The following is a 19,354-nucleotide window of genomic DNA, read 5'->3' as shown; positions in this document are numbered from 1 at the left end:
CTTTCAACAAGATTTATCACTGTCTGTTCAAGACAGAAACTTCGATCGATCCATTTACAAGTAATGTAGCCCCGTTAACAAAATAAAAAAATGCAAGTAGAGATGGGCTTACCTCTACAAGTAAATGAAAAGCGAGGGCTAGCGCTGTGTACGGTCTGATTCAGACCTCTCTTTCAAAAAATGAGTTCCTCGAAGCAGCTCTCTTGCAAACACAATTTGACGTGACCGGCACTCACCGTAAATAACTTAGAGAAGTATGTCGACTGTTAACAAACGGTTTATCAGTATTTTTCCTTTTAAAAATAGACTGTTTTCGATGATTTAACATTACTGGCGTCATTCAATGTCGTGGCATTACTGACAATATTTCCGGTATCATGCTTCTTTCGAACTTTTTCAAAAGCTCTAAAATTTCTACGCTCTCAGCCATTCAAAAACAAATCAACTTCTTCACTGAAGCGCCGTGAATTAGTCCGTTACTTTCAGTTCACATTCATTTCATCTCTTTAACTTCCGTAACTATGAAAGGATTTAAATGGAACGGTATAATAAATGATGAAGCCCACTCCAAAATTGATAACTTGCTCCCAACACTTTTATTAGACGTAAATATTTTCTTGGTACATTTTTAATTTAGCTTAAACCTTGACGAAGATGGTGTTCGTAATTTACTTACTTCTCAATAGCAAATTATATCTGAGGACAGTTCCACTCAAAACCGAATGTATTGCGTCAGTGACACTCCGCTGCCTACATATTCCTCTTTTTTCCTGCTTATTGAGCCCTACTGCCAGGTGCTTGGTACAAATACGAAAACTTCTAACAGAAAGATCACAGTACAAATCGTACGTTGAATAATGATTTAGGGTCATTTCTCAGTATCCTCACAGGCAAAACACTAGTATTAGTATACGGTATATTGACGTGATACCATTTGTAGACAAAACAAAAGATGCAGGGTGAATATAAATAAAACTGACAAACTGGAGGGACAGATTCGTGACTAAAGATCGAGCGATATAGGTCCTACAAACACGTTTCCGGAAATGGACGGTGTGCTAGTAACGACGACAAATCGTCCCGGAAGAAAGTACAGGACATTGTATCCACTTCACAACATATGTTTGAAGTTTCCCCCCCCCCCCCCAGGAGGCAATGCATACGTCATGCAATCACACTATGTTGGCGGGCCCTTGCATGGATCTTGTACCAGGGTTCGTCTCAACGGTCCTCAACATGGGGTGTGCGCACAGCCCACTGCTTCCCTATCTGAAAGGACCCATGTTCTCACAAACGCCCGGACAAGGTTTGAAATGTTGTGTGATGTGGTTGGTGTCTGTGAGGGTACTCGGTATGGTATAGCTGTGCTGCCTCTCGACCGTTTACATCTGCTTGGCTGTACACATACATCACCTCGGCTTGTTTCCGACATGGATGCCGGACCATTCTACCACTTACAGTATACTTCAACACTCTCACAGCCTGCAACACACAAGAAATGCACGGCACATGGTCTGAGGAACATTCATTCGTCAACGCCATCTACCGTGGCAACGATACATTTCCAGACACGTTCATAGGACCTTTCTTCCTCCATTTCCAGCCATGAATCCATCACTGCAGTTTTGTCAGTGATCATATATATAAAAGAACTCATATATATATAAAAGAACTCAAAAGAGATTGAGGAGCGTACACCTGGGGATTAAGATGCTTATGTAATCATCCACAGTACACCAAATTTCATTAACCCAAGTTACTACATGGTATATAAACAAAATATACATTGTATATTTTAATATCTTCATAAGTCCCTCATCTGCCCCATCCTACGTTATGCCCACCCCGCTTGGATCTCTGCCCCCCCCCCACCTACTAAAAATCCCTCCAAGTCCTTGAGCACCATACACTCCGCTTCGCTTATCGCATCTGTCTCCCGTTCCCCACGCAGATCCTTTGTGATCTGATTCCCTTCCCCAATCACCTCCTGATCCTTGAACGAATACGAATTTTATACATCTCCAGCAAACTGGATCCCCCCCATCCTTTAGTTTTCCCAATCCTCTCCCACCCCGCTGCCGCATCGGTACCACAGTGTCCTGCCTGGTCTCCATCTCCACACTCTCCATACCCTCGCCCAAGGTGGCTTCCGCCAACTCCCCCTCACGGATGATGTCCTTGTGCCTTCCATCTACCCCTCCTACTATATCTAATCCATCCATCTTCCCCCCCTCCCCCTCCACAGGGCTCCCTCTCTCCCTTCCTCTCCCCCTTCCCTTCTTCCTCCCTTTTCCCTGCCAAACACCTTCTTTCTACTTTTCACCTCCCACTACCCCACCCCCTAGGTGTAGTGATTTTTAATGTTTTCGTTGTGGTGTTAGCGTTTCTTCAGTGCCGTGTGCAGCACTACGTTTCACCAGCACCAACAGTGTCATTAGGATTATTCATTTGTGTTCACACTGTGGTTTTTTGTTTTTGTTTTGTTTTCGTGTCGACTCAAGAGTGTTCATTCTCCGCATGTGTGAGTGGCTCTCGTCTATGTTGTTTTTAAATCTACCATTTTTGTTCTCGTTCATTCATCACTTTATGTCACTCTATGTTATGTGTTCTTTTCTCATCTGACTATGTTTTTTTTCTGTAACTCTCTTGGCTGAAGGGCGGCATTTTCTGCCGCTGCCAGCCCACCCCATTTTGGGGAGTGAAATAACAATAAAGAAAAAAAATAGTATCTTCATTGCACGAGTAGAAACAATGTTTGTTGGAAACAGCACGTTATCTTTATTAATTGCTCATTAAAAAATGAGTTTAGCTGCAAGGAATAAGATTAATTTGAGCTTCCTAATACATTTGGTAAGGTGAAAGATATAGTCTACAAACAAAAATAAATATAGTAAATATGACGTTGACATATGACATTATTAAAGCAAAGCAAGGGCAAAGAGAAACAGCTGTGGAAATATTGTTCCATCATTGTCTACGTGACTAATGGTATTCATGCACGATATATGTTGCATACATGGATATTGGTGTGTAAAACTGAAAAAGATTACTACTTGACATAGTAGTATCAGCAAATAAACTACTAAATTAACATTAGTTAGAATGATACGTCATTTTATGTTCATACATTTCCGACAAATTGCTAAATTACTCAAGTGCTGCCGTCATATGAGATCTGTCACTGTGCATTACAGTGCGAAAACGTGGAGTGACACACTATTTGAGTCATTCCATGCAAATGGACACATCTGTACTGTAATGAGGGCGTTTCAGATTGTTCTGCGCAATTTATTGTTGTAATTTTGTTCATTCTGTGATCATTTATAATGTCAATGATTGTTTTTCAATAGCGGATTTACATATGCATGTAGATCAGTGTAAAATATTGCTACAATATTACGGACATCCCATATGCATCCAGTAAGGCAAACAGTCTAGGCATTTATCAATAAAGGATCAGAAGGAAATTCTAGAGTGAGATCCAGTGGTGGAAAAGACGGGAGGGACGCCTAAGCAAGACTAAAAGGATATGGTAGCTGCCGGCTGTCGGTGCGCACGCACGTACAGGATGAACCAGAACTTCACCGACAAAATTTCAGATATTGGTCATCGTTGTTTTCTGATTTTTTTGGTATGAGGGATCATAGTCTCCGATGGCTTGTGACACCGCAATAATATAATTATGGTTTGTTACCCCAATTACCTTTGTTTCTGTGGACAGTTAGAAAAATTTGCGGTATACAATCAGTAAAACGTACAACACAAAACACCTACGTTGAGATGCAATAGTGCTGCGGGGAACAGGCCAGCAAAAGGTCGTCGCGCCGCTCTCCCATCGTATTCATGGACACAACAGACGAGGAGCGTATCGACCAACTCTTCGTCAGTAAACCTATCAGCACTGCTGTGTATTACTGTTAACGTACAATTAACACTGCAGGGAAAACAAACCCGTGCCAGAACCGAACAGTGCTGATTGAAAACTTCAGAGAGAAGATAAAGTTGACATTAGTGTTGACAACAGCACATGGTTTCACTCTTCGGAACAAGTTTGTTTCAAAACAAAAGACACACGCAAACGCACCTGCGTGTGAGGGTGCTTCGGTCGGCTTACCGCGAGTCACCGCTTAATCGAGGTTGACAGTATATTCACAACTGACCTGAAAGCATTGACACTGGTATGTGTTTTCCTTGGTCACCAGTGTACTTGTTTACTGTACGCTACCGCGTGTTTCCGATAACGGACAACTGCAGTAATATCGTGGTTTAGTAGTATCTTCGACATTTGCATTGTTCGCGCTATTTTCAGTTGCAATACAGATACAAAAGTAGCTGGGGAAAGAAACCAAACGAAATGTCAAAACTCTGTAACGAGCTGCCGGAGACCTTGGGTCCCTCCACAATTATGTCGGTGGAGTTCTGATTCATCATGTATACTTTCCCGTATACCGCATACACTACACGACACGGCACAGCGCTTGGCAGAAGGTACTTGTAACAACATTCATCAGGGGCGACGGAAAAATGACTATATTTTTGTTACGTAATATTCATTATCTAAAAGCGAATAAACTACTAAATTAACATTAATGAGAATGATACACCATCTTATGTTCATATATTCCAGACAAATTTCTTCATTACTCAAACGCTATTCTCACGATCTCTACTTGAGATGTATAGTGGTAGCAGGACAAAGATCTATCAGTATTCTTCGAATACCGATTGTTCAGATTTACCCAACAGGGTTTAGCGGAAATGTCTTCTTTCTTCCAAATAGTATTACTGACGTTGCCCGAGCATAAGGACTTCAAACGTTGGAGTATTGGTCCCGCTAGAGTCTATCTTTGCACATGGAACGCTCTTTCACAGATACCAGCCCTTACCCCACATTCAAGCATTCGTTTATTCGTTTATTCCTGTATACATTTTACTTGTTCGCCCCATTTCATTAACGGCTCTTAACATTATTTCCAATTATTTAAACGTTGCGTGCATCTAATCTTATAATCTAATTATTTCTTATTATTTTCCTATGTGCAGGCATTAGCTTGCCTTTATCCACATTAAGTACAATATATATAGAAGCATATATAAGAAAGTTCTGCCTGTTAGTGAGACCTGAATACAGACACATATAGAGGTCGATACTCGGTAAACTCGATTTTCTTCACTAAACGACAGTGAAGAACTGTTTCAAACACCACCCGGATGTCTTGCAACACGGTATCTAAGTGGATGCCGTTGAATGACATACTCTTTATTTCAAGGACGAGCAGAGCGACCTGTGTTTCGCAAGACCCCTGATTACGGAATCCATATTCGTTCTCTAAAACATCGAACATAGAACATATTGTATAATTCTATAACAGACTGACTTCAGCGATATAAGGCTATAATTATGTGCACCTGAACCCTTCATTGCTCTACGATAAACTTCTGCTAAAATGGTAGAAAGTTCTTCCACATAATCTCAGTAGAATCTCACAGCTCTCTAGTCGACATGCGTTCTCTCTATAGAGGGGATTTAGTTAATTTTCTATCCCACGTTCAAATTCTCAATATTTCCGATTTAGGCGCTCGTATGATGATTGAGATGAGCTACCGTCTTACTATCTTCTGCGGTGAAATAATATCAGAAAGCCGAATGCATCGTTTCAGCCTTCTCTCCATCAGCTGCCCGTTTTAGTGTCAATATTGTTACAGAGTGACTGGAAACATGCTTCCAGCGGAATTTCTAAAATCACTGGGGGAAATGGCAACAAAATGATTACTGACTTTGGTGTTTAAAATGTGTCAGACTGGCGATATACCATGAGACTTTCGGGAAAACATTGTCCACACAATTCCGGAGAATGCAAGATCCGACAAGTGCTATAATTATCACACAGTCAGCTTAACACCTCATGAATCCAAGTTGCTGACAAGAATAATATACAGAAGCATGAAAAAGAAAATTGCGGATGTTTTAGTTTGATGATCAGTTTGGCTTTGGGAAAGGTAATTCCCTCAGAGACGCTTTCTGACGTTGCGTGTGATAACTGTAGCATGACTGAAGAAAAATCAAGACAACGGGAAATGGTGCAAACTGTTCGAAATTCTGAGAAAGGTAGTGGTAATTTATAGGAAAAGACGGGTGATATACAGTACATACAAGAACCAAGAGGGAACAATAAGACTGGAAGACCAAGAAGGAAGTTCTCGGATTAAAAAAGGCGTAAGACAGGGATGTAATTTTTCACCGCTGTTGTTCACTCAAAGAAGCAATAACGGAAATAGAAGAAAGCTTCAAGAGTGAAATTAAAATTAAGGTGGAAGGATATCACTGATAGGATCCACTGACGACATTGCTATCCTCTGTGAGAGTGAAGAACAAGCTACCTAGGCAACAAATAACCCATGGCGGACGGAGCAGGGAGAACATGAAAAGTAGACAAGCAAGGCAACCAGGCCAATTCCGGCCAAGAGAAATCTACTAGTTGGAACATAGGCCTTCTTAATTCGAGGAAGACATTTCTGAGAATGTGCCTTTGGAGCATTGTATTGTATAGTAATGAAACACGGACTATGGGAAAACCGAAACAGAAGAGAATCGAAGATATGGAGCTACAGAAGAATGTTGAAAGCTATGTGGACTGATAAGTTAAGGAGTGAGGAGGTTCACCGCAGAATCGGCGAGGAAAGAAATATGTGGAAAAAACTGACAAGGAGGAGGAACAGGATGGTAGGAGATGTGTTAAGACAAAATGTCCCTGGTACTAGATGAGCTGTTGATAAAAACCGTACAGGCAAACAGAGACTGGGATACATCAGGCACAAAATTGACGACATAGGTTGCAGGTGCTACTCTGATATGGAAAGGTTGGCATAGGAGAGGAATTCGTAGATGGCTGCATCAAATCAGGCAGCAGACTGAGGAGGAAAAAGTTCTTGGATTTGCAGTAAGATCAGTAAGAAAATTTTATTTTAGAATTCATTAAAAGCTTCTTGCAGTGCTCTCCTTACGCTGAATTTGCTTCCTTTCAGCTCGTCTTTGGCAGTCAAAGACTGACTTTGCTTAACTTTATTATGAAGATTACTTTGCTTTAGCAGTAATTTTCTGACACGGCTAGTTAACTACGGCGGGTTTTTGTAAGGCCTCAACCTTGTTCGCCACATACTGGTCACTGGTGTATAGTAAAACGCTTTTATTGTCATCCATTTTTGCTCGACATCTTCATCCTCAGAACTGATTATTTGATATTAATCACTCGGAAGTGTGCAGCTCGTTCCTGTCTCCTGCTAAGCAGAAGTACTTTGCTACGCCTCTGAACTTTTGATAGGAAGGAAACTGAGCCGTGGTAACAATTGCTGTTTTGAAGAGCGTGCCTCTGCGCGTAGTGTAAAGCAGTCGACCTCCGTTTCTGGCGGTGGCGCCGCTGTGGCAATCGGAGCTTTGGTGTCTCTCTCCGGTGGGAAAGGGGAAAAGTTGCCTGTTCACGTGCATTTAAGGGGCGCTATGAGCTTGGCAGTCGGTCAGTCTGTCAGTCTGGGCGAGTCTGGTCAGTTGGTCAGCCAAGTTAGTCTGTGTCTGTCTCTCGTCCGCATTGGTGAGGCGGTTAGTGTCTGTCTGTCGTCCGGAGTGCTAATATGTGTTAGGCCGCCAGTCTGCTAGACTTCCCTCAGGGAATGGGCATTGGCGGTTGGATTGATAGGTTGGTCGGTCGCGCAGTGGGACACAAGATGACTCGTCCGCCTGGAGTGTCGGCGCATGTGAGGTCGCCACGTGAGTCCAGTGGCCGCACCGTATAGCGAGGGGTAGTGGCTTCGCGGCCGACACGAGAGCAACAGGAGTCAACCCACGACGTCGGTCTGGCCGGGGCTAGCTGCGACGGCGTGAGACGGGAGATCGGCGCGCCTTCCTGCGTCCGTTGAAGCGGCTGGCAGCGGACGGTTCGGGAGAGCGTTTTGGGGGTGCTGCGCCAAGTCTTCGCCAGAAATCGCTGTTATTAGAAATTAAGTGATGCGTGATACGTTGTTTCAGTTACTTGTTAAATTCTACTTGTTTTCTTGGTCAGTCCCTCGTTCCCAGCTTGCTCGTTTGTCTCGCGTCCGCATTTGCTAGGCAGATAGTGTCTGTCTGTCTGTCGGTCTGCCGTACGTTAATAGCTGCCTTTGTCATGTTTGTCTGATTCGGTGTTAACGAATTTATGGAAATAAGGTGTAAAGGCCGAATTCCTGAAATATGTTTTTATCTTGCCTATCATCTTGCGAGGCGGTATATGTGTAATGTAGAGCATGTTGTACATTTTATGTAAGTCTGAATTTCATGGGTTTTATTTGTCATTTTTATAAAGTTGCCACCCTTCCACTGTAAGAGTCCTTTTAAAAAGAAATTGCACTTTCGGTGACAAATAATCTCTTAGTGTGAGTGTTTGTACCATTTCCATCCCTCTTACGGGGTGCATAGTTAATGTGTTTGTGTGAGTTGTTAAAATTTTTAGTTTAAAATAATCTGGTGTGTTGCAGATTTGCACCAGTGTAGTATTTCAGAGGTTGTTGTGAGCGGTCGTGACTACGGCCGTGTTGAAAGGGAGCGGCAAGGTTCTCAGCCCGAAGGCTCATACTGTCAATATCGTTCTTTCTGCCTCTAAATAAAATTGTAACTTGATATTTCGAGGGTGCTTTTTTGCTTATAATTTTAAATCTGTTTTTGAAAAGCTTTTAGGAATAAAATTCCCATTTGTTAAAAGTAATTTCATTTTCATCAGTTACTCCCTGGCAACTACGTCCACGCTCGCATAGTGTGATTAAATGTGTTAATGTTCTTGATGAATCGCTAGTAAATAAAGTAAATTCTTTAAGAAAGATTTTGAAATGTTAAATCCACGGTTCATGAACTACCTTATCAAAGTCGCAGATGATCTCGTTGAGCAGCCGAAGGCACTCGAGCCCCTGCTTGTTGACGTCGTTCTCGTCGTAGAACTCCTTGTAGTTGGGGATGGAGGCGAACATGACGGCGATGCAGGAGTAGCGCTCGTGGTAGAGGTCCGAGTGGCGCGCCGCGCCCGCCAGGAAGTGGTCGGCCACGTGCGCCGGCAGGATGTTCTCCAGCAGGATCTTGTTGATGCCGCGCATCGTCTCCACCTGCCGGCACCGCCACAACACGCCACGCTCAGCAGCAGACGTCGGTGTGTCGAAGAAGTACACGTGCGGCAGTGGATTTAGTATATGTCATACATCTTCTCCATCAGTACCATCGTCCTCACACATTCACCCATGGCTTGATGTGCATACGAGTGCACAGATACTCTTATGGGTAACCTGAGCTGTTACTGCTAATTGTAAATCCTCTAAACGGTTTTACTTTACTTCGATGGGAAAATTGTAAGATATGGATAAAAACTTTGTTGGGAGGGTGAGTCAATAAACAAGTTGCAAACAGAGGTAGAGATCATTGCCACATGTTCCTGCCAGCGATTTACTTTACCTTTCAAAAGTCTCCCCACCCATATTTAAATACTTATCGCCCGACAAGGCCTTGAAAGTCTGCAGCATGGACTTCTTTTGATACCATTCGGAACCCACGAATGACTTCTTGCGCCATAAACAATTTATTTCTTAAAGTTGCTGCAACCAAAAACACAGATGTGTCGTGCGGGTAGCGAAATACCCCTTGATGGGGAAATAAGGTGGCATCACTGGATAACCAGGGCGACCAGGACGCTCCATATTTTTAATTTCTTCTTGCAATGATTTAGACAATGAAAACTTGTCCTTTGTTGAGTTCCTGCACGCAATTTAATACAACTTTCCATGAAATACGATTGTAACCAAATACGACACGAATTTCACTAAAAACATCCTCTGCAGTCAGTCCCTTGTCTCACAAGAATTACGCTGTGCCAGTCGGGTGCACACTTACATTATACCTGAGATCTTTGTGTGACTGCGGATTCAAGTGTTTGCCGCGAAATATTGTGTGTAGTCTATTTTCCACACAACATGCTCTGCCAACTTGTAGATACGTATGGTCGCGAAATCGAAAACGATATGCGCCGATATGTCGTTTGCGACTTATTTATTGACTCACCATCGCATTTCCGATGTTCAGTTAATACCCAGATAGTAGACACAAAACCAAAGTTTTAAATGGCGCATCAGCTCAGAGGCCATTTGGAGGAGGACCAACAGAAGGTGAGGAAGAAGAAATGAGATGATAGTGCACATGGTGTTGTTGATGATCATGAAGATGAAAACGATGATGAGGACGCTTTATGCGTGGGAAAAGGTTTTCTAGTATCCACCCAGTTGCCGATTTTGCATTCTGCATACTATTTCGGTGAATGACATCTATGTCACGTGACGCAATCTAGTCCTTAGACGTGTTGCCTGTCTGGACGGCGGTTAGTGTAGCTACAGTGATGGTACCGAGCACGTCTAAAAACTGAGGGAACTATCAGACATTTATAACATTGCGCGTGCGTGAAATCTAATGACTCTTGGTAAACACAGTTAGAGACGTAAATACAAAATGACTAACATAACAATGAAAAATCGTGCAATATTGAAATAAGAATGCAAGTTGGCAAATGGAAAACGGTAAAAATTTAATTTTAGGGAATGCAGTTTCGAATTAAATAGGTCGCACGTGTTTGAGAAAGCAAGTAACGGTGTCTTACGCAACACAGAGATGAAATTAGTATTATCTTAAGCTTCTTGAAGTGCTGGTGCTAAGATTTTTTTATATTGACTCCAAGAAACTATGCAGTTATTTCTATTGAATCTTGTTCAACTTCTCGTTGAGGATTATGCGAACAAAGCTAAACGGTTTTTGCGCAATAGATATATTTATGTAGATTCAACACTAACGATTTAATGTCAATGTGTTATTACTTATTTTGATTTAAGGCTGTGGGACTTCGAGTCTTAATGTGAACACGATTCGGATGTGGGCTATGACGATGTTGGGAATACTAGGTGGAGTGAAAGAAAGACAAAGATCGGAATCAAGGAGTAACACTGAAGACGAAGACTTGAGTGCGACCGTACTGAGACTGAAGTATAGGTCAGGAGAAGATGCAACCAGGCAAGTGGAAGTTAGGTGGACAAGGAAGCTGATCATACTATGTAAGGTTTCACGGCCTGTACTGATTTAGCTTAAAACTTCCGGGCTAACAGCCCGTGATTGATGCATAAAACTTTCTCCTAACGTTTCATCTATGGTTGTGGGAGATATCTTCAGAGGTAAAGGGGCGAACTCCAGTCAGAGCTCGAGGGTGCACCGAATATACGCGCATTGTAGAAAGCACCACAATCCATCATATGACGTCGGCTACCAGATTATCTCTGGTAAAGCCACGCGTACTCACTGTTAGCTCCATAAAAATTCTAACCACCACCCCAGCCAGAAAAGAGTTGTGATTAGAACCTTGGTAGACAGGATATACAAAATTTGTGAACCGGCTTATCTAAAAGATGACATTGAACATCTACGTTCGGCACTGAAGAGGAATGATTATTCTAACAGGACTCAGGATCAATGAGGAACAACGGCCGCCCATGGGGGCAGATCGCATTGGGAAAATATTGAGCAAGTGTGATGTGGAAACTGCATTCAGACCCACCATGAAGACAAAAGGATCTCTAGGATCGATGAAAGATATACGAAATCCTTTGGCTACGCCGGGTGTACATAGTATTCATTGTAGTTGTGGACTTCTTCAAACTGGTACTACGAAAAGAAATGTTAATACCCGCCTGGCTGAACACAAGCTGAATTACCTCCTGGGACGTTCGGCCGTACCGGAACGTGTTTACCAAGACGGTGATCACGAAATCAAATTAGGGAGATCAGCGTCATATCGAAAACATTGCATTATCTTGCACTCATGTATAGAGAGGCTATTGAGATTTACAAACAATGCAATAATTTTAACAGGATAGAGGAAGGTGTTGAATTAGATAATATATGGATGTCAACATTACACTGCAAGAATGACGATCGATTACTTTCAATCGGGAATGTTGCCACTGCTGGAGATGCTATCGTGGCCGACGTCATGGGAGGACGACGGTTCAATCCCGCGTCCGGCCATCCAGATTTAGGTTTTCCGTGATTTCCCTAAATCGCTCTAGGCAAAAGCCGGGATGGTTCCTTTGAAAGGGCACGGCCGTATTCCTTCCCGGTCCTTCCCTAATCCAATGAGACCGATGACCTCGCAGTCTGGTTTCTTCCCACAAACAACCCTACCAACCGACGTCATGTGATGGCCTGTGGTGCCCTCTATACTCACTATACTTTCGACGATTCCTCGAGATCTGGTGGCAGTTCACCGCTTTACATCTGGAGACGTCTCCCACAGTTAGAGATGAAACGTTACGAGAAATATTTACACATCGACCACAGCCTGTTATCCCGGAAGATGATGATGATGATGACCTCCGACATATGAAACTTCCTGGCAGATTAAAACTGTGTGCCCGACCGAGACTCGAACTCGGGACCTTTGCCTGGCAGAAGTAACGCTGTGAGGACCGGGCGTGAGTCGTGCTTCGGTAGCTCAGATGGTTGAGCACTTGCCCGCGAAGGCAAAGGTCCCGAGTTAGAGTCTCGGTCGGGCACACAGTTTTAATCTGCCAGGAAGTTTCATATCAGCGCACACTCCGCTGCAGAGTGAAAATCTCATTCTGACCTCCGACATATGTTCTGAACATGCAGTGTCCGTCACCAGAAAGCTTCTGTAGATTGGACTGAAGAGATTAAGAGCATCTACGAATTGCATCTAGCTCCGTCAAATTGTTGATTTTTCCATTGCCTCGATAATCTAATTTTCTTGTGAATGTAAGGAAGGATGGAAGGAAGGAAGGAGGAGCGAAGTTCCTGCCATTTTTTCACTACCCGGCCAGTCGCCTGAGGTTGGGCTGTTAAGGCGCTTGGAAGAGAGAGTACGCACCTCATCCTGCTCGACGCGCAGCTTGGCCTTGCAGAGGAAGTCCGTGCGCGCCGTGAACTCCAGCTGGCGGTCGAGCACGTGCAGCAGACCCACCACCACCAGCAGCAGCAGCGCCATGCGGAACGGCGCGGGCACCAGCTCCATCCTGAGGACACGCCACCAGAACGCCTTCCTGAGGTACGCCACCATCGGTTGTTCAGCAATCAAGAAACAACCGAGCCTTTTTAGTTTATCATTGTATGCTGTCCATCACGATCCTGCAGCACGTCGGAGGATATCTGTTCTAATCTACACACAACTCCTCTATCTACACACAACACACAGTTGCACGTGGTACGGACACGGCCGGTCCCCATCTTGGCAATAGAAGGAATTTTCATCGTTTGGTCAGCATATGATGCAGAAACTGTAGTGCACGTTTCCTGGTCACCAGACAGTGCGCCAGCGTTCTGTATTAAATCCTGTACACTCCCATAAATCTATGAAGTGAGCCTACGTACACTGTTGGTGGTCTTCCATTGGATGTGGAGATGATAGCCTTTTCAGTGACTACAGTGTTATTTGAGATCAGATTGGCTACTGTGATTGTACCAATGTTGTAAATAAAAAGCATTATTTTCTGTTACTGTTTTCCTAACTTATATTCTCCTCAGACGAGTAGCATCTCCACTTGCTCTTCGTTGGGGCACACTGTTTCCACAGTAACCTTCACTTGAAGGCTATTGACTGGGTGATAGGTGTGCTTTATCCTGGTTTTTCCATTTGCTTACTGTCAGTTCTAGAAAGTGGAGCAGTTACCCAGTGTGTGCTAGTATGCAGGCGTTAGAGTCAGTTTTGTCTTACGTTTTCAGTAACGTCATGTTTACGTGAATGGTAAACTGCGATATGTTCTTGAACAAGTCTTGAAGAGAAGAAGTGGATTTTCGAATAACAATGTAGGATGATATTAAAAATGACGTACTGCTCCTCACAGTTTCGTAACGAACTAAGGTACGAGAAAGGGAACCACGCTGGTTCATGGCCTTCCTACTAGCTAGTCATCATTTGCTTCGTATATATATTTTTTTTATTTCCTGCTGGATGAAAGATATTTAGGGTGTTCGAGATAAATGGGACCCCAGTAGTTCTTTCAAGTTTCTTTCCTGTATATCCATTTCTGTACGTTCCTTCCACTTCTCAGCCTTAGCTTCTTTGTTTAGTACCGGACTGCCATCCGAGCTCTTGATATTCACACAGCTGCTACGCTTTTTCGAGAAGCGTTCTTTAATTTTCCTATGTGTGGTATCTGTACTTCTCAGTGTCGTAAGTTTATCTACAGGTTTGTATTTTTCCTCTAATCATTCCCGGTTTTCTATTTTCCACCTTCTGCCAGACTCATTTTTGGATGCTCTATTCCTCTTTGACTACTTCACGTGCTGTGTTTTTATATTTACTCTATTCATAAATTAAATCCGATATAATGAGTATTATCCAAAGATTTCTAGTGGGTTTGTCTCTTCGCCTAATCGTTCCCCTGGTGACACCACTATACCATCTCTCAAAGCTATGCGTTTGTCTTCAGTTGCGTTCCATTTGCCTGTTTCCGTCATAGTTACATTGTACTCGCTCCGAGACCGTCAAACACCTCTGGTTCTTTCAATTTATTCAGATTACATTCGATTAATTTCTTACATTTCTGCAATTTCTTCGTATTTAATCTGTAATTCATAATCAATAATTTGTGGTATAAGACCCCAGACGCCCCTGGAAATTTTTTTGCAGCTTAAAATTTTGGTTCAAAATCTGCTTCTTGTCATTATGTAGTCTAGCCAAAAACATGTGTGGTCTCCAGTCTCCTCTATTTTTACAACCTTGTTTCAGGAAACTTAAAGTTTCTGTGCTGATCAAATAAAGCTCTTACTAAAATTCTAGCAGCCGGCTGCCCCTTCATTCCTGTCCCTCATTCTATGTCGTCGTACCCTTCCTTCGTTTCTTCCTTTTCCCTGCTATCGAATTCCGGTCCTCATTCACAGTCAATTTTCATCCCCTTTAACATACTGACTAGTCTGTTTTACGTGATCACACATTCTTTCAACCTCTTTATCATTTGCGGAACCACTGTACTGTTCATATCAGTTCACTCATACTTTTATATTGTTTTTGATTGTTAGTCCTCCTGCTGCACTGCCTTTAATTGATTTTGTTTGAGAATCCTGTACACATCTGATCAGAATTCCTGCTCTTCCTGCCATCACACTTCATTATTTTTCACTATATCTACTTCCAACCTCGCTACTTCTGTTTTGAAGTTCTCATATCTACCGACCCCATTAAGCAATGGAAATTTCATGTCCTGACACCTAGACTACAGAATTTTTCTTTCTGATGTCAACACCCTCCAACATTTTACACAAGAGGATGTTTCCATTAAATTGTGCATTAGTGATGTACATCTCCTCTCTTCATTTCTATGGTTTGCAGTCACAGCACAGCAAGTCCACGTTGGCTTATGCAACAAAACTAGATCAGTCAAATGTCTCGAGTGTTGCCCCTGCAACTATTGGTGAAGCTGCTGTCCCTCTTCAGGAACCATATGTTAGTCTGGCTCTTTCACAAATACCCTTCAAATTTCGTTGCATATACGAGGGTTGGAACTCAAGTAGTGGCAACTATCTATTCACAACCGATACAAAAGAGTTACATGTTTGCACCTGTTACTGTCCTTCAAAGTAGTCATCAGCGTTTTGTAGAACCCGTTGCCAGCGATGCGGAAGGCGTAGTATACCTTCACCAGAGCCTGTTCAGTTGATGGTGCGAATGGAGCGGTCTACTTCCTGTCGAATCTCTGGAACAGTTCTGAAGCGAATGCCACGAAGCCTAAACTGAAACATCAATCAAACGAATGGTGTCATTATGGGTAGTCGCGAAAGTCGAAAGTGCGTCAGAGCCCCAGTATGGTGAAAGTTATGGTGATTCTCGTGTACGATTGTGATGGTGTTATCCTAAAGCATTACGTTCCTCCACGGGAAAGCGTCAATGCACAGTATTAGTGTTCGTTTTAGGAGCATCATCTGCGACCATCTTTGTGAAAGAAGCGGCGACACTTTCTGCGCAACCCACCCATCATTTTGCACGACAATGGGCGGGTGCATACAGCGCAAGCTGTGGCTGCTCTGTTCGGTCGATGGGACTGGGAAGTACTGTACCATCCACCATACTCCCCGGACTTAAGTCTTTGTGACTTTGATTTGATTCTGAAAATGAAGGCACAAGTTCGTGACATTCGTTTCAGAACTGTTCCAGAGATTCGACAGGCAGTAGACAGCTCCATTCGCACCGTCAACTCAACAGGCTCTGCTAACGGTATACTACGCCTTCCACATCACTGGCAACGGTTTCTACACAACGCTGGTGACTACTTTGAATGACACTAACAGGTGCAAACGTGTAACTCTTTTGTGTCGGTTGTGAATAAATAGTTGCCACTATTTAAGTTCCAAACCTGGTACATTAGAGCTCTCTGCATCACTGAGGTACGGAAGCCACCACACCTTGCCAAGGCCCATCGTTTGAGCAGGTATCTTAAGAGCAAGTGATTTTCATCTTATAAACTGTATTTAAGATGGTTCCCATTCCGTTCTACTGATATAGTCCGCGCCCCGGTAGCTGAGTGGTCAGCGCGACAGACTGTCAATCCAAAGGGATCGGGTTCGATTCCCGGCTGCGTCGGAGATTTTCTCCGCTCAGGGACTGCGTGTTGTGTTGTCCTAATCATATCGTTTCATCCCCATCGACGCGCAAGTTGCCGAAGTGGCGTCAGATCAAAAGACTTGCACCAGGCGAACGGTCTACCGGACGGGAGGCCCTCGTCACACGACATTTCATTTCATTTCATTTCTACTGATATACAGTTAGTTGCTAGATAACATTTGCACAACAGCATTAAGAGAACCACGTGGAGTTGTTAACGTACGATCTATGTCCCAACCAAGACATATGGTCTGAGCTACACTGGAAAACTGTTTGATTTCCTTATTTCGTAAAATTACGAATTTATTTACTTTAATATATGCTAGGATGGTAGTGTGTAAATACTCTAGCTAGTATTAGCAGCAGTAGTAGTAGTGGTGGCAGTAGTAGGAGAGCGTCGACTGACTCACCCGTCGCGCGTGCTGCGGAAGTAGAGGTGGAAGGCGTCTATGGAGGAGTAGAGAGCGAGGTGTGCGGCGGCGGTGGCGACCATGAAGAGCAGTTTGAGCAGGAAGCCGGCGCGCAGGAACACCGACACGGCACACAGCGACAGCGCAGAGCTGTACAGGTAAGACTGCAGTCACGTCACGCGCGGCTCCTCTGGCAGCGAACAGACACAAGACACAAAAGCAACAACACTACCACACCACAGCAGGAATACTGCAACACAGTCATACCATCACGACTCGAAACTGTTCAGTTGCACCAACATGCGCTCGACACTCTCAACACTCGACATCCGAACACTCGAAACAGGGGGGTGCCAAATTGCCATGTCAATGAAGACATCGGCAAAGGATCCCTCTAAGGACCCCCAGTTCGGCAACACCCTCACTGCCACCCATACACCTTTCTTGAGCACATTAAAGACGTAGCTGTCGGAGACCTAGACACTCGTTCACTGAGTGGTGTCTTGTAGCTGCTGTAGCGCCTGAGGGCAGGTAACCCTACGTCAGAGGAGTCGAAAGGGTTGCCTGCTCTCAGGCGCTAGAGCAGACGCAAGACAGCACTCAGCTGAACAGGTGCCCAGGTCTCTGACAGGTGCATGTTTAATGTTCTCAAGGAAGGTGTGTGGGTGGCACCGAGGGTGTTGCCGAACTGGGGGTTCTTAGAGGGATCCTTTGCCGCTTTATTCGTGCACATGGGAATTTGGCATCACTGCATGATCACGCTACAGCAAGTCACCAAAGAATATGTTTAAAGAAGCTTAAACATCCTTTGCTGCTTTGGATCACGTTCAGATTTGGTAAAGTGCTTTTCAGTGGTGTTTAGTGATTCCATCAGGCATACCAGAGCAAAAAGTTGCAGTCGCACTACACACCAAACACGCCATGTCACATTCAATGGGACTGCAGCCCCACGATGACCCTAGATGAATGACTCAGAGGGTGTCAACAGTGTCTAACGTTGTCAAGAGTGTCGTACTGTTGCTCATCGCACTGCGAACTGTCGTTTCCGACCTCGAAATATATAAGAATCTACGTCCCAAGCATAGGGCTGGTTTCACTGACGCCCTTTATGTCATCTCATAAGGGCTTTCCATGTCGATTTTGAGTGGTGGTGTACCTCAAATGTTTTCCACTTCCGCCCATAAGGAAAAATTGTGTGATTTCTGCGCTGGATGTCGTGGTTCTGACCTACATAGCAGAAGCGTCAGAAGAAGGGTTGAAATGTGCGTAAGAGGATGACGAACTTCCAATAGTGCGAACGTCCACGACGGTGTTGGGCACAATTGTGGTGGAACTTGATGCCATTGTGACATCATTAACCCACCTTACACCTCATATGAACTTCTGAGCTGTGGCCTTTTCTTTCGAAAGTGTCGACACCTTGCTGTTCGAAGTGTCGGTGAGTCAGAAGGTGACGTCGCAGGCCGCCACGCTTTTACAGCTTTATAGAGGAGGGTTGTAGGCACCTTTGAACCAAATTTCATACTTATGCTTCGCAAATGAAGACAATTACAGGGCTCCGCAAAAGTGACAACTTTTTTTCTAGTAGTGTATGTAACAATTCACACACACACACACACACACACACACACACACACGCACAGACATAGACACACAGACAAAAACACACACACACACACACACACACACACACACACACACACACACGCAACAACCCAAAATACGACCGCAAAATGCAGAAACACACATGATACAACAGAACAGATCACAAATATGTAGGGACTTAAGAAAGTAAGTTATACATGTCGTCCTACGCTAAGACAATTGACCAACAACAGTGGTGCCTTGGCAGAAGAGATTACATGTTCTGGGTTTCCTGCATATGCAGTATTGCTGTGGTACGGTTAACAGGTGCATCACAGTTTGAGAGCGAAATGACGTAGCAACAGCAAAAGCACTCCAAAGTTGAAGTACCTCGAACAGTACAATATTTGTGTGTAAAAAGTCTAAATTACACACAAATTCGTCGCGAAATTCTGGCACTGCATGCATTAATTGCAGTGTTGCACCCAGCCAGAGTGGGGATAAGATGCCAACAGTTTGAGCAAACCGCGCCGACGAGAAAGAAAGCCATCGACATCGACCACGGACGACAATGTCCAGGCAATCGGCAAGCTGAAAGAACACTGTAGGAAAAGAGATTTTACAAAGACGTTTGCACAGCTGTTCTCGTGTGGCTATGTGGCCAAGGAGTGGATTTCTATCACCAAGGAACTGAAC

General features: G+C 43.8%; 1 protein-coding gene across 1 annotated transcript in view; it reads right to left on the bottom strand.

The window, feature by feature from the left end:
• The window catches only part of LOC126473799 (adenylate cyclase type 2), a 324,328-nt gene that overhangs the window by 39,905 nt on the left and 265,069 nt on the right, over window positions 1–19,354 (bottom strand). Inside the window, exons 13-15 of the mRNA XM_050101077.1 lie at window positions 17,075–17,238; window positions 12,936–13,080; window positions 8,884–9,126 (exon numbers count right to left, since the gene is read on the bottom strand). Coding sequence (XP_049957034.1) covers window positions 8,884–9,126; window positions 12,936–13,080; window positions 17,075–17,238 — 552 coding nt within the window. The remainder of the gene's footprint in view (window positions 1–8,883; window positions 9,127–12,935; window positions 13,081–17,074; window positions 17,239–19,354) is intronic.

The sequence above is a fragment of the Schistocerca serialis genome, chromosome 4 (assembly GCF_023864345.2).
Source record: "Schistocerca serialis cubense isolate TAMUIC-IGC-003099 chromosome 4, iqSchSeri2.2, whole genome shotgun sequence".
Lineage (NCBI taxonomy): Eukaryota > Metazoa > Arthropoda > Insecta > Orthoptera > Acrididae > Schistocerca > Schistocerca serialis.
This window is presented reverse-complemented; position numbering and strand designations above follow the sequence as displayed.